Genomic DNA, 14,802 nt, shown 5'->3' with positions numbered 1-14,802 from the left:
TCGTACAATATATTCATCAGTAGGTGTGTCACACAGTCGCTCACTCAGTCTGGCTTTCATTCAGTCATGATTCGCTTCATTCATTCGAACATGCGTTACCTTTATTTCAATAACTTTTCATATCATCGATCAAATCGGGGATAACAATTGTTTATACGTTTAAAGCGTCATTCATTGGCTTTGTTTATGTCAGGTATAAACATTTCTGGTTTCCGTTCACCTGTAATTACAATACGGCAGGTAACCAGACAGGTAATAGTATTTTTGTCAATAAAAGGAATGCAGGCTGTCTATTTTTAGACAGGTGATACACAATCATTCCCAATATGGCGGCTTAAGCGGAAAACTGTTTGAAACTATACTAAATATACCTGGATCTTTCTCATTTAATTTACAGGTATGTGAAATTGAAACATTGCCATTTAAATATCTGAATATTAATTAGCTGTTGTGACCTCGGACGTGTTCGAGCATGGTTGTACCGTTAATTTACGTGGTCATTTCCTTAATTATTTTACAATACTGTTTATATAACCGTTGTGGTGTCAAGCCCTCTCGTAATAACATGTTACAGGCATCTCATTTTACTGTTGTTTGCAGTCAAATTTGATTTTCACACCTTTTATTGAATGTTTGACCATTGAAGCCCTTAGGGTTTAATTATTGACTGACCACAAATGACCAATCGAATAGGTCAACTTATACAGAGAATTTGTCATCCTTTAAAGCCAGACATTTATTTTCATACTTTATACATGTGTACGCTGTGTTAGTTTTTATCATTTTAAAGTAACAAATATAATGGCGGAAATAGTGCCGGAGAATATGACATTAGAATGGCTGTGGAATTATACTCGAACCAGAGGTTTGATCATGTTTTCAAGTTAATACATGTACAGTATAGGGTTACGTGAATTTGAATTGATGACATGAGTTTCATTGATGTGATTTCTGTATCTTTTTGTGTTCTTTGAAGTTCATGTTTACAGCAATTGCGAAACATATATGTATTGTTTAAAATTAACTGGGCGAACATAATCACATACAGTGTATGATAAAATTAAAGCGTTCATTGTATTTTGTATGTATCCAAAAGGGCAGTACATACAGACTCGAATATTCAATGAGACTCATACTTGTTTATGAATGTTTTATTGTATGTATATTTTATCTGTCTAAAGGGAGAGACCATCTTGACAGTTGAGAAAACCACATGAACTGAAGCAATTTGTTCGGTTGATATTATATAATTATTCATAAGACAGCATAATAGTCTTGTCATTTCGTTCATAAATACGACAGCCCCGAATACACTTGTTTAGTTTCTCTTTCGTCTACTGTGGTTCTGTTTTACAGAAGTTTCGTCTGACGTTAATATTTTCTTTTTTCAACCCTCTTGCTAGTCCTTTAAACATGACAGAATATACATTCCAAAAATATTCACCAAGCCCAACTTTATCATTTTGTATTTAACCCTTGCCCCCCTCTTTCCAGCGACCCCATACCCGTACATGTCTGACGGCGGAGGATCTGTCGGCCTATTGGTGGGGGCGGGGGTCGGCGGCTGCGCCCTTGTGGTAGGAATTATCGCCCTGGTTATCTACTGCTATATGAAGGCCCGCAAGGAGAAGGCGCACACCAACATGAAGAAGTCGCCTGATGTTTTCAGTACAGGTATGTGAACGCCCACCGAGTTGAGGTGGCATCTATTATTAACCAACTACATGTAGGTAGGCTTATCAGCAATGACTTGGTTGAACCTGGGATTAGGTGGCTTTTATCATTGACCAACAATGTAGGCATATCAGCGATGGCAAGGATGAACATGCATCAGCGTACAGTTATGTGAACGCCCAATGAGATTAGGTGACATTTATCATTGACCAACTATGTATGCTGATCAGCCATAGCAAGGTTGAACCTGCATCAGCGTACAGGCATTTGATCGCCCGCCGGATTTAAGTGGCATCTCTTATTGACTAACTAGGTATCTTCTCGGCAATATCAAGGAAGAACCTGCATCAGCGTACAGACATCCACGGTGGCACAGAGGTGACATCCGCAACACTTTATTTATAGTGTGGCGACAACTTAGTTAATTGAGGCCACACTTGTGGCCATAACTTAGTAACTTGTGGCCATAACTTAGTTAATTGTGGCTACAACTTAGCAACTTGTGACCACAACTTAGTAAATTGAGGCCACACTTGTAGTCATAACTTAGTAACTTGTTTGTGGCCACACCTGTGGCCATAACTTAGTAAATTGAGGCCACACTTGTGGTCATTACTTAGTAACTTGTGGCCATAACTTAGTAAATTGTGGCCACAACTTAGTAACTTGAGGCCACAACTTACTTACTTGTGGCCATATCTTAGTAACTTGGCCTCAATTTACTAAGTTGTGACTATAATATAAATTAAGTTCTGCGGGTGTCAACTATGTGTCACCGTAGACATCTGTATAAAGCGGGAAACAGCTATGTATGATAATTCGTATGCATGTCTTAATCATTTTTTCGATTTATGATATTTTAATGATCAGACAATTTAAGATAAAAATGAAGTTATAATACGCATTTTTTACGATTACAGCGGCGTCCAACACACAGTTTGACCTTCCGCAGCGATCAAAGGTAAACCAAAATCCAGACCCGGCCGCTGCCAGGAGGAGCCGACGGAGGGAGCGTGAGGGAAGGGAAAGGGGGCACGTTAACCCCGGGTATGCGCGGAACAGCTCCGACTCCTCGTCCTTCGGAAGTGACGTGGACGGCAGGGACCTCTCTCCGCCCCGCGTGCGGACCGCGCATCTCTCGAGTGACTCTTCCTATGATGATTCTTCAAGCGTGGATGAGGAGATACCCGGCAACTCTACCACATACCGGATGGAGAAGGAAACGGACCGCAGACAGTCGTATAAACGGTCCCGACAGAATGATATATTAGATAGCAGGGGTGATAACCCTGACAGTGGGAGGTACAGACGGACGAACGGTGAATCTCAGAGAATGTCCAGGAGGGATGGCTATGAACGAAATCCTAGAAGTGATTCTCCGTTGACTATAGGTTCGCTCAAAAAGCATGAGGAGAGATTAACAGGTGGTAGGGGTGACCAAAGAGATGATAGAAGGGCAGGTAACGCCACAAAATCTAGAAAAAGGGAGGAATCACCGTCAGCTAGGACTTACGAAAGTTCTGAAATGACCGGTTCAGTGACCACCCGTGGTACAGACTTTACAGCCACCACGGTTGGCTCGGGGTCAAGATTCCAGAAAAATCCAAGTTTACGTAGAAATTCGCCGCATCGTTCGAGCTCGCATCGTAGATACCGGAAAGACTCGGAAAAGGACGAAAAGGGACGAAAACGACCTAGGCGAACACCAAGTGCTGAGCGGGAAAGGCAAGAGCGAAAGTCGCAAAGGTCAAAATCCCCTGGAAGTGAAAGGAGCAGCAGAAGCGGTAGCAGCAGAAGCGGAAGCAGCCGACAAACAAAGTCGGAGGCTAAAAAGCTGAACCAGCAACAAGCAGTCCTGCCCATCTTCGCGGATACCAAGAAGAAAAAGAGCTCCGCTGTATGAATATATATATTCAAAGCTTATAAATCGACATGTATACACAATGCCATTGTTTCAAACACCATTGTTACAGAGGACACTTGTTTATCCTTTCCCTATTCACGAGTTTACATAAAGGTTTATTTTTATGATAAAGGTTTTACACTTTTCAGGAAAAAGCATTCTTATGCTTACTCAATTTTGTCTATTATGTGTTATTTTACCAACATCAGCGGTTCTTCTGTCCGTCTGTATACTCAAGCAATGGGTGACAATTGCAATAAACCACGGATGTATGTACTCCTTTAAGAACCAGGTTTTATTCTGTCATTTTACTTAAGTGTTTTTCATGCAAACGCCATGAGTAGTTTTAAATATACACATATCATTTTTTCAGTTAATCAAGGTGTTCTGTTTTATAAACATATCTATTCATTTGCTTAACTCATATAGTTTTTTCTGCTTTTGTGTGTAGTGTCTTGATTTAAGACTTCATGTAGAATCACACCTGGCAATCACTACCAAATTCTTCAAAGCCTTTGTCAAATGTAATAATCAATCAAGAAGTTGCACTGTTTCATTGTAACAAATTGATTTTCTTAGGGAAAGAGGAAATCGTTTATTGTTCAATTAAAATATAGTACACAAAATTGTTATGATAATTCTTAAAATAATTTTACTCCATTTTGTAACTTTTCTCAAAGCTTTTATACTCAATTGTGTCTTATATATTCTCCATTTTATTGAACATATACTGTCTGCTTGTTAGGGATCACATTTCTTCAAAAGGAATAGTGTCATCCCTTTTTCGATACTAATTGTTATTTTTAGTTACACATTTTATCATTTAGGTTTTTAATTACCATTTTCCAATATCTGTTTAAGTGTTTAAAGAAGCATTTACTGATAACAATGTTTTCTTTTTTCCATGATATTATGTACCTATAGTATACAATGTATACCATCTGCATATGACTGTTACCAGGAAAACACAACATTAGAATTGTACATATACTTTGTAAATATTCAACAGATGAGAATCACCTCATTTTATACATATTTCTATTTTTATACATATGATGTGCTAGTACCAGTGAAAAAGTAGTGTAAAATTCAACTATCAGGCTCCAATTCCTAGAAAGTTCTTAAGCATAACAAGTTCAGGTAGATTATTTCATTATAACAAATTTCATTCAAAATCTTGATTTTGCTCAAGAAAAAATATTTATTTGTGATGATCATACAGATAATTCTCGTTTAAGTCCAAAATTATTGTTAAGAATGTCGATATTACACAAATTGTACCCGAACTAAAATAGTGAGCTGAGCTTAATCCTGTTATAAAGGACTTAAGATGTTTCGAGAAATTGGGGCCAGTATTGTTTCATGTAATGAAACTTATAACATGAAAAAATATGAAAATCTAAGTGTTGCAGTATTAAAAGAGGATTTTAAATTTATAAACCTCGAGAATAGTTTCAAGTAGACCTTTTATCACAGAGTTATGATCATTTTTCTAAATTAAATATGGATGCAAACATTTGACAAATCACTGTAAGAGAACAGTTCTACATATGTTATGACTAATTACTTATATTCAGCTGTTTGTTAACATGCTTTGGTATTTAGATATGAAAAATGAAGCAAGATTACATGAAAATGTATCAGTAATGCAGACTTTTTCCAAGTAGAAAGTTTCTACTGTTAATAGCATTAGGAGTTTAATTTATTTTTTTTATATACTTTTACAGTTGCTAAAAGTGATAAGTTGCCTTGACTTCATAGAAAAGTTTGTACATTCTGAGTGCCACTGTTAAATTTGAGTGTGACAACGAATACTGCCCCTCAGCAAATGTTGAAAGGTTATCTTGGATATTACATAGACCTAAATAGAGCTTCCTTACAAAATGTATCTACTAATGTTCAAGTATACCTGTAGAAATTATAACATTTTTTCTATACTACAACTACTACAATTCTGATCATTTGCATCATCTCTACCATTCTATGATATTAAATAAACTATGCAAACGAGGATTTGTCTTGACAATTCTTATACTTGTTAGCAATGCTTGCATAAAACAGATAATCATACTGGTTTATACAGATATGGCATGGCTGAAAGTTCTCAGCTTAGTGTTTCATACTGATGTTTCTTCTAAAAAATATATTTAATGAACGCCTTGATTTTAAGCATTTCAAATTACTAAACATTCACCCACATATTGTTACATTGACTTTGTTCAAAGTGTTCTATATCAAAACTAGTAACAAGAGCTCCGCAGAGTGAAAGCCTATGCTCGTCTATATATGTTCAGTCAAAAAAGGGCATAGCTCAACAATTATTATTCAAGCGAGAGGTTTTGCTATTTGCATCTTGTCTTTGGCAACATGCGTTGACAGTAAATTTACAAAAATATTACGGCAAAAATGCCCATAAATATACAATATTAATTAATGACCAACATAATAATACGATGATGAAAGTACAATTACAATATATTTATATACATGTATATGTATTACTCACTGATATGTATCAAATAATTTTAATTGTATATATTAATATATATATATCACAATTTTATGATTTAAAGGCATAGAGCGTTATCTACATAGTGTGAAGATTTTTTAAATGGTGTCCATTCACCCATTATACATTTTAAAGAAGTGTAGCAGGTCTCTTTTCTATACTAGTAAACAGTTATGGCCGAGGTTCATTTTTTACAATGCTGACAATGGCGCTGTACAGCCTGATGGCAGAGGCATCAATGCTATGACAATTTGATACCTATAATTTTATTCTTCAAAGAACTGACGTGCTAAATCTTATGTTGAAATCTACTTATTTCATCTTATATATCAGCATGTGGTATATACAACTGTTCATTGAGCAGTATCATTCTGTCTGAATGAGTCACATCAGAACAGTTATATACACCCATTATATGTTTATATTTGAAGTATTAAACAAACCTTAATGAGCTTCACAGATCAACAAAACAATTGAAAGATCATGCAAGTGTCCATGGCTTAAAAGATCAATAAAACCAAAGTCTGCACTGTTTAATGCTGTATATTGTTCAACACACTGGTGATCATCGCTTTGTGACCAAATAAACCATCTAACACAATATTATTTTTTTTAATTTTTCAATACACAGTATTAGAAATAAGCTGAAGCCATGTGCTGTTAACATGCCTTCCGGGCTTGTTTAAATTCTAGATTTCAATTATTACAATGGAAAGAATGCAATACAAGAAGAATGTCCCTTTAATTCAAAATAATTTTGGATCTTATCTTTATTGTTTTATCAATCAGATTATGACAAAAGAATGTCACAGATGCACGCTCAACAACTTTTAAAGGAGCATTCATTTCAAGCTCTTGAATTATGTCAAAAAATATTTGAGAGGCTTATTATGCAGGTGTTCACAGGTGTTTTTATTACGCAACTTTATGCATGTATACAAAAAACACTGCAAGATGCCCTGTTGTTATGAGCCAACCAAGGGCCACAAATCAACATCTTTTTCACCATGAGTTATGGGGCTTGCTGCCCACATGAACATAGACATAGTCTCTGATATTATTTCAAATTACTACAGCTTTTTTACTCTGAAATATGGAAAAAATAATTCAGATGATAATGAATTTATTTTATTTCTTTTATTGATATCTATAAACGCCAACACAAATCGAATACAAATACACAAAGAAGACAAAAGAGAAACAACAAAGATATACACATTATATATAATGCAAATCCATATTTTGTTTATGTTTACTGTCAACCCTTAGTTCAAAAACCTCTCTAGCTATCCTGAAAACCCCCACAAATAAACGAATACTTAATTAGTGACATTGTCAGTAGAAATAGACAGTAGAGCCTCCTTAGTCAATTCTGGATCATCCTCAATCTCTAGTTGGAATTATAGTTAAAGGAAATTAAGATATTCAGGAAGATTGTTGTATATAAAAATGCCGTGTTTCTTTCAATCAGGAAGTCCAAAACCTATCTGTCAACCGACCCTAAACATAAAAATGCTTTGGTATGGCCTCAACATGAAACATCAATAAACAGATACAAACAGGAAGGTATGACTGTGTTTTTAACATCAAAAATTTAATATATCATATGAATGTGTTCGTACCTTGGATTTCATCTCAACTATTATAAACAATATGTTTATGAAATAGTAACAATGTAAATAGGAAAATCATAAATAAAAAGAGTTTTCATTACTGGCTATGTATACTGATTTATACATGTACATTTAGTACAAAGCCTCCAGTACTGAAGAAAATGGCTTAAAATTAATACCTTCATCAAGAAATACTTACAAAGAAGTAACATTACATATACCAGCGTCTATATGCAGACAAATACTTCGCTGCAATAATGCAGTATGCAATGAAGATGTATATACAGACATATACAATCAAGTTATCTTTATCTTTAACAAACGGAACATTCTTATCAAGAGCATAAAAACAGTATGATGAACCAGCATCTACAAAATGGTCCATTGTAAAAAATGACTAGAAAAAATACATTAAAAGACTAAATATGAAACAACAAATATGCACAACCCCCTAAAACAAATTCCTGCTAATCATCAAGAGTACTACTAAAATGCTATTGACAAAGACATACAACAAAATAAACTCAAACAAGTGATATGTTTTCATCAGTTACAAGGCAAATAACATAATCATATGGCACAAAGCTACCGGTACTTGATAATTGGTAAATGACTGTACAAAAAAAACAATGTTAGCTGTAAATGTTGTCAGTCCCAATCCAGGTTTTAAGCGATTTTGGCAACTTCAGTTTGGCAAGATTTTTTGCCAGCTCTGGCCTCAGGGATTTACGAATCGTTGATCGACAACTCTCCTTCAGGGAAACAGGATTTTCACATTGATACAGAACTGTTTCCAGTAAGTCCGGATTACTCTCAGCAAGTTTCAGATATGTGTACCTTAAAAGCCACCTGTCTAGACTGAGGTTAAACCCTTCCGACAACAAGTAACATATGATATCCTGGCTGTTCTGTCTGCACGCAATGTACATCGGGGACAACAACTCCTTGTGATCCAATTCACAGCCTGCCTCTACGAGGTATTTAATAATGCTTAGTTTCCGTTCTTGAATGGCGACCGTCAGGGGAGATTCGCCTATGTTGTTTAAAGCGTTAATGTCAGCATCTGCCTGTAGTAACTGTTCTATGATGTTAACCGACGCGACTTGCACTGCGTAGTGGAGGGCTGTTTCTCTGGCTCGGGACTTGCTGTAGCAGAAATATTAAATATGTAATTTTAAACACGCGCCTTGCATCATACAATAGAACATTTCCACTGAGTTTTGAACCTATAAAATAAGATTTTATGAACACTCCATATATAATTGCATTATGGCAGCTCATTGCAGGACTACAAATCTGTTTGGCAGACATTTAATACAGTTTGTAAACCTATAACAAATACCATATGAATGATGGACATTGTGAAAATGAGAACTTACTGGTGGATATTTGCTCCGTGTTTGATCAGCAACTCCACGACCTCTGACCTTTCATGTAGAACAGCGAGGTCAAGTGTTGTACTGCCTGTCATATGGTTGGGCCTATTGGCATCACTTCCTGTCTGGAGTAGAGCCTCTACCGTGTTAATGTGCCCTGAGCTTACAGCTTCATGGAGTGGCGCATCTCCTTCCTCACTCACCTACAAGGAATGGGGAACATAGAGATCAGAGGTTGTTTGGTAACATTTGTCTAGAAATAGAAATTAAAGCAAAAAAACTTCAACAACGAATGAGAGGCACATGTATATGCCTAAAAAATTAATTGTTTGGTTAGGGTTACATCATTTTCAAAAATAGGGTAGGTAGGCTTTTTTTTTTATAAGGCTTTATATAGAATGTCATTTTCATCATTGGATGATGGTGTTTGAGTTTTCTTCTGTATAAGCATTTAAGGTTTTCAACTTCAAAGTGAAAAGCAATTAAAAAAAAAAAAAAAATGTTTTTTTTAGTTTTTCGTATTTTTTTCAAACTGACTTTAAAAACGGTAGGGTCGGCGCCTATTCTGAGGTAGGGTCGGGTAACCTGAGCCAAATGTTTTGTTTTTTTAGGCCTAAATATGCTCAGCATTCGATAAAAAAATATAATAAATGAGAATAATTTTTCTTTTTAAATATTCCTAGTTTCATGTTTCATAACGTGTGCTGGTACTTCTTTGTCAGCAATTACAGGGAATGAAAAGTACCGTTCTATCATCGTATCTTATATATGGGAACTATAGTTACAAAATGCACATACTGCGTTGATACAAGCCCCAGCTGATATGAGGAGGGTGACTATGTCTGTGTAACCATGGCTACTGGCATGGTGTAGGGCTGTTCTACCATCAAGGTCACAGTTGTCAATGTCAACCTTTAATGACACCAGCTTCTCACATATGCTTGATAGGCCTGAAATTAACAGGGTTGTGTTAAAAGCTCATATTCTTAAAGCAAATTCAATAAATTCAATATTCTACTAGTGTAGCAAAAATGTTCAATGTCTTTGCTCAAAAACTAATACATTGTACTATTATTCATAACTTACAACTATAGCTAATAATCATTTTCGCCTTTAGCATAAATATCATTAAGTGCATCATAAACAAAGTTAATTATGCTGCTGAATTTAGGACATGATCTTCAAGTCAAATTCACTTAGGTTTTTAAAAGAAATATGTATCAAAAACAACAAACTCTCATACTGACTTAATAATACAAGTATCAATTAAAGTCTTGAGAGTTTAAATAGAAAGGTAAAGAAATAAAAATTATGACCATTTACTAACAATAACTTACACAGGTGCACTCATTCAAAAAATGTGCAAACAATAATTGAACATGTTACAGTCAAAATTCCTCAAATATGATGAGTTTATAAAAATCTCTGATAGAAATACCCCTGAGACAATATCTCATCATCTCTCCTGTGGTGGTCCAAGGAGCAATACAGATTAGATACTAATAGTGGTAAGGACAAATGTTAGTCAGACACTTACCAATAAAGATATTAGATTCATAAATGACAACACAAAACAATAGCCATTATCTATTACTTATCCAAAGGACCAATGTTGTCAATAATCTTATGTCTTCATCTGAGTTCATTGTGATGACATTTTGTTGATCACCTTTATCTAAACTTTTGATGGCATCATGACACAAATATCCCTGTCCGTATCTGTAACCTTTAAACTTATAGATTGTTAATTTGATTATTAAAAAGTGATATTTTAATGCATGTTAAATTGTTCAAATAGCAATATCTTTGAAGGATTATTGCCATTGCATTCATTAAAATGTTGTTTTTTTTAAATAAATATGAACCACATTCTATCACAAAAATGTGTTTTCTACTCTTCACACAAATACTTGTCATAACTGAAAAAAGGACACTTACACACTAAGCAAAAAATTCCAATAGCTTTACCTAGATTTGAAGCAAGAATCAGAGGAGTGATTTTCTTCTTTGAGGCATAGTTGAGGTCATAGTTGGGCATAAGAAGCAGCTGCTGTACCTTTTCCACGTCCCTCTTCCGCATGGCCGTCAGCACACGCTGGTTTAGGATCCCATGGTACTCCATTGTTAAATGATAGTCCCTTTGGATTGACAATGTTATACAAATATATGTCAGTCTTTAGTAAAGCACCAGTTTTAAGCATCAAAGATTTAAATGTTTTTGTACATTAAAAGAATTGCATGAGAATAAAATAGCTCTGTACAAGTGATGTAAAATAAAATTTGGACAATGTTTAGTGTATATACACCACATAAAATGCAGGAAAAAAGCTTAATTTTTACCTGTACAATTACCGGTATGTTTCAGCATTCAGGGTTCTATTCCAGACTGCTCCACCATATGTACAATATTGCAGGGCTGTAGGGATCATTTTGCCCAGTTTAGATGATGCTGATAAGAATGATAAAATCAACATATTAGCGGCTTCTTTTTGAGGTATTTTGTGATCAACTGTCATGACTAAATATGCAGTTAAAACTACGTCTTATGCAGCACCCTGTCAATCATCGAAATTAGATTTTTGTATGAACAACCCTGAATTTAACATTAGTGCTTTGCATCAAAATCTTTCATAAACCCTGCTAGATATACTCCTGAATATAAACAAGCTCTGTCAGCATTTTGCCAGTGCTTGACTTGCTACCGTGTACTAATTTCTACTACTGCAATGTCCTTGGCTTAACTTGGCTAAAGCTATATGGGGAAATACCAAAGCAGACTATTACAGCATTTGATACTTTGATTCCCAGAGTCTATAAATAGTTCAGGCGGTAATAAAGTGTTTCAAATTTTATGTAAACAAAATTGATCTGCATTCTATTAATTTAGTGTGAAATCATTAATGTTTGAGGGACATTAATGTTAATGTTTGTGATTTCATAGGTTGGATGATCAACGAATTCAAGCTCCCACGAAATATAGACACTTTATTCACTTTTCCAATTTTCATGTTATGTACATACTCTAGTATATTCTTTACAGATGTCACAGTATACAGCATAAATACCGAACTCACTGTATATCTTACTACTATTGTTTTGTTAATATATTATATCTGCCTTTAAAAAATAATAAACCAAATCAATTCATTGTGTTTTTAATGAATCAAATAACAGAAACACATGCTTAAACGTGTGTTGTACATGAAAATCTCCAGGTTTACAAGATGTGCGTGTTGAGTGTCGGTACTTGATTTTTTTCTTTAATGAAATATTTAATCGATTACATTAATTGTTTCCTCAAATATAAGCACCTCCTTGGTGTTTTCACAGTTTGCAACATTCTTTATTGGTATTTAATGGCTTCGCCTATCTATAACTTTGATCAGGATGCATCTTCTTTTATGACCTTATTTTCCAATTAAATCAATTACTGACATGGGTATATGCACTAATGGGCATGTCGTACCACTATAGAGAGTGTCATAAACCTTGTGACATAGAAGAGGAAAATCACATGCCCAGCGCTTGGAGAATATGCAGAGGATTTAGGACGATCACAGTTTCTGATTATTTTTTTTCAAAAATGAAAAACCAGGAATTCATGTAGCCATGAAAATTTTCAGAAAATCAAGAATTTCATGCCAACGAATATGAATGAATTCACAATAAAATTACATGTAATTCTTTATTTTGGATAAAAACTGATCTGCATTTAATAGATTTAATTCACACAAGCTTGCAAGTTAGGCATGATACCAAATGATTAATGATTATTGCCAAAGATGCAAACAATGAAACCCATTGCATACTCAATAAGTTTCATTCTCACTGCATTTTATTCATATAATCAGGATTTAGTCTTAAAGCAGCTTTATCTAAACTCCTAACAGAATTTCAGAAACCTTCTTAACATACGCCATGAGGAATTCTTTGTAAAACAGGAAAATAAATAAACAGTACTAACACATAGATCAAAGAAAAAAAGGCGAAGTACACCAGAAGTTAGGTAGGGACACTTAATTTCAACAGGTGGCGTCCCTTTGAGGTCACTAATAATAAGAACATTTAAAAATAATGAAACTTGATCACCAATAATGAAAACTTCAACTTTACAAAAATATCTAATTGTTGTCATCATGCACCTGTTAATTGTAACCATGCCCCCCCCCCCCCCCCCCCCCCACATAGGTTCGGGGGTATACCGAATATAGCCAGGGAAATGGGCCATATTTTTACCTTCCAGGTGGCCTTGCAGTGCAGGGTGAATGCAGTGGTTTTGTCTTCGCGCCCAATATAGCGGGAAATGGGCCTTACTTCTAGGGACACTCAGATGCGGGGGGGATTTTACCAGAGGCCGGGATTTTACACGGGTTTGGCTGGACCTGACTTGTTATTCACCGGATCTGGCGCGCGGGGGGCGGGTGTGGGGGGGGGGGGGGGTCGTGGTTACAATTTACTGGTGCATTAAGGTAAATTTCCAAATATTTGCTACATCCGAATAAGGGGAAACTACTAAATTTACATTTCAACAAGTTCATATTCATAGACCAAGAAACATGGCAGTCATTGCTTTTAGGCTTTTAGTTTAGCGTGACTCACTCAAACTTCACTTCATAGGAAACTCTTTACTGTGTGTTGCAGAACAACTCTCTTTTTGCAAAGTTGTTGCAAAAGGAGACTTTTAAACGTAGCAGACAACAGCAAACGCTTCCGCTGGCAGACAACAGTTTTATTTGTTTTATAAAAACAACCCAGTGACCTCCCCTTACTAGTTAGTATGGCAAAGATCATTCGGAACTCCTCGGCCATTTTTTTTTCAAAAACAAACTCGGATGTATGCAGGTACATCAGTTGAAGTAGTTCGTAAAATTTTGAATTATATCATTAATTAAATGTAATGTTTTAGAGTTGTATTTATTGATCTAAGTTTAAATTGATTGCCATTGAATTGTATTATTGCAAACATAATTAAGAATCCCAAGAGTTAAGTCACAAAGTTTAACTGCTAAATAAAATTACTACGCGATCTACTTGCAGCGGACTTAAACGTACCACTTTTTGAGTATGTAAATCGTCCAAATACATCCGAGGTTGTTTTCGATAAAATGGCCGAGGCACCCCAGTGTATTCATAACCTATATAACAGCATATAGGTTATACGCTTGTGTATGGGTTAGGTTTATATGATACTCATGGTACCGACCTGCATGGTGTTGATGCAAAAAAGGCCCTGTCTAGATTTATTCTTTATTTAAACCATAGAAAAAACATTACCAATATAATAAACATTGTAACAATAATTTAGTCACATCTGTTGATTTTTAGAGTATCTGCGCATGTGCGCAGATAGTCTTAAGACCGCAAATTCCAAAGAACTACTTCTATTCATGTCGTTTTAACCCATTTTTTGTCTCAATGCGCTCTATGTTTAGCAGAATGACGACAACATCATAAAAATAGATTATTTGTATTGCGTTCCGAGTATGAGTTCTTGCTTGTTCGGCTATTTCCGCGCTGTATTTCTGCATCCCGGCGTTTTATTTTTAGCAGGACATAACTATTTTAAGATCGTTATATTTATCAGATTAATGGGTCGAAATAATGGTGGCTCTAATAGGCAGTAAACATACTGATATCCACTCTGAGTTTAGCCCAAGATGTATAACCGACCGCAAGTGTCCCATCGCCTGCATGGTTTGTTATTATAACCTGGTGTGACCCTGAAGC

General features: G+C 35.4%; 2 protein-coding genes across 2 annotated transcripts; one reads left to right on the top strand and one right to left on the bottom strand.

Annotated features, from left to right (window-relative positions):
- The first annotated feature begins 302 nt into the window (after positions 1-302).
- LOC128218594 (zinc finger Ran-binding domain-containing protein 2-like) lies at positions 303-5,588 on the top strand. Its single transcript, XM_052926300.1, has 3 exons — positions 303-397; positions 1,495-1,674; positions 2,595-5,588. Exons 2-3 carry the CDS (start codon positions 1,512-1,514, stop codon positions 3,575-3,577), a joined length of 1,146 nt encoding a protein of 381 aa, XP_052782260.1. The 5' UTR covers positions 303-397; positions 1,495-1,511; the 3' UTR covers positions 3,578-5,588.
- A 1,525-nt stretch (positions 5,589-7,113) lies between these two features.
- Positions 7,114-13,781, bottom strand: LOC128216736 (26S proteasome non-ATPase regulatory subunit 10-like). Its single transcript, XM_052923393.1, has 6 exons — positions 13,675-13,781; positions 11,416-11,524; positions 11,044-11,213; positions 9,874-10,025; positions 9,079-9,278; positions 7,114-8,845 (listed from the first exon to the last, which is right to left on the bottom strand). Exons 3-6 carry the CDS (start codon positions 11,195-11,197, stop codon positions 8,332-8,334), a joined length of 1,020 nt encoding a protein of 339 aa, XP_052779353.1. The 5' UTR covers positions 11,198-11,213; positions 11,416-11,524; positions 13,675-13,781; the 3' UTR covers positions 7,114-8,331.
- Between the last annotated feature and the right edge of the window lie 1,021 nt (positions 13,782-14,802).

This window comes from Mya arenaria, chromosome 14, assembly GCF_026914265.1.
Source record: "Mya arenaria isolate MELC-2E11 chromosome 14, ASM2691426v1".
NCBI classification, from domain to species: Eukaryota; Metazoa; Mollusca; class Bivalvia; order Myida; family Myidae; genus Mya; species Mya arenaria.
This window is presented reverse-complemented; position numbering and strand designations above follow the sequence as displayed.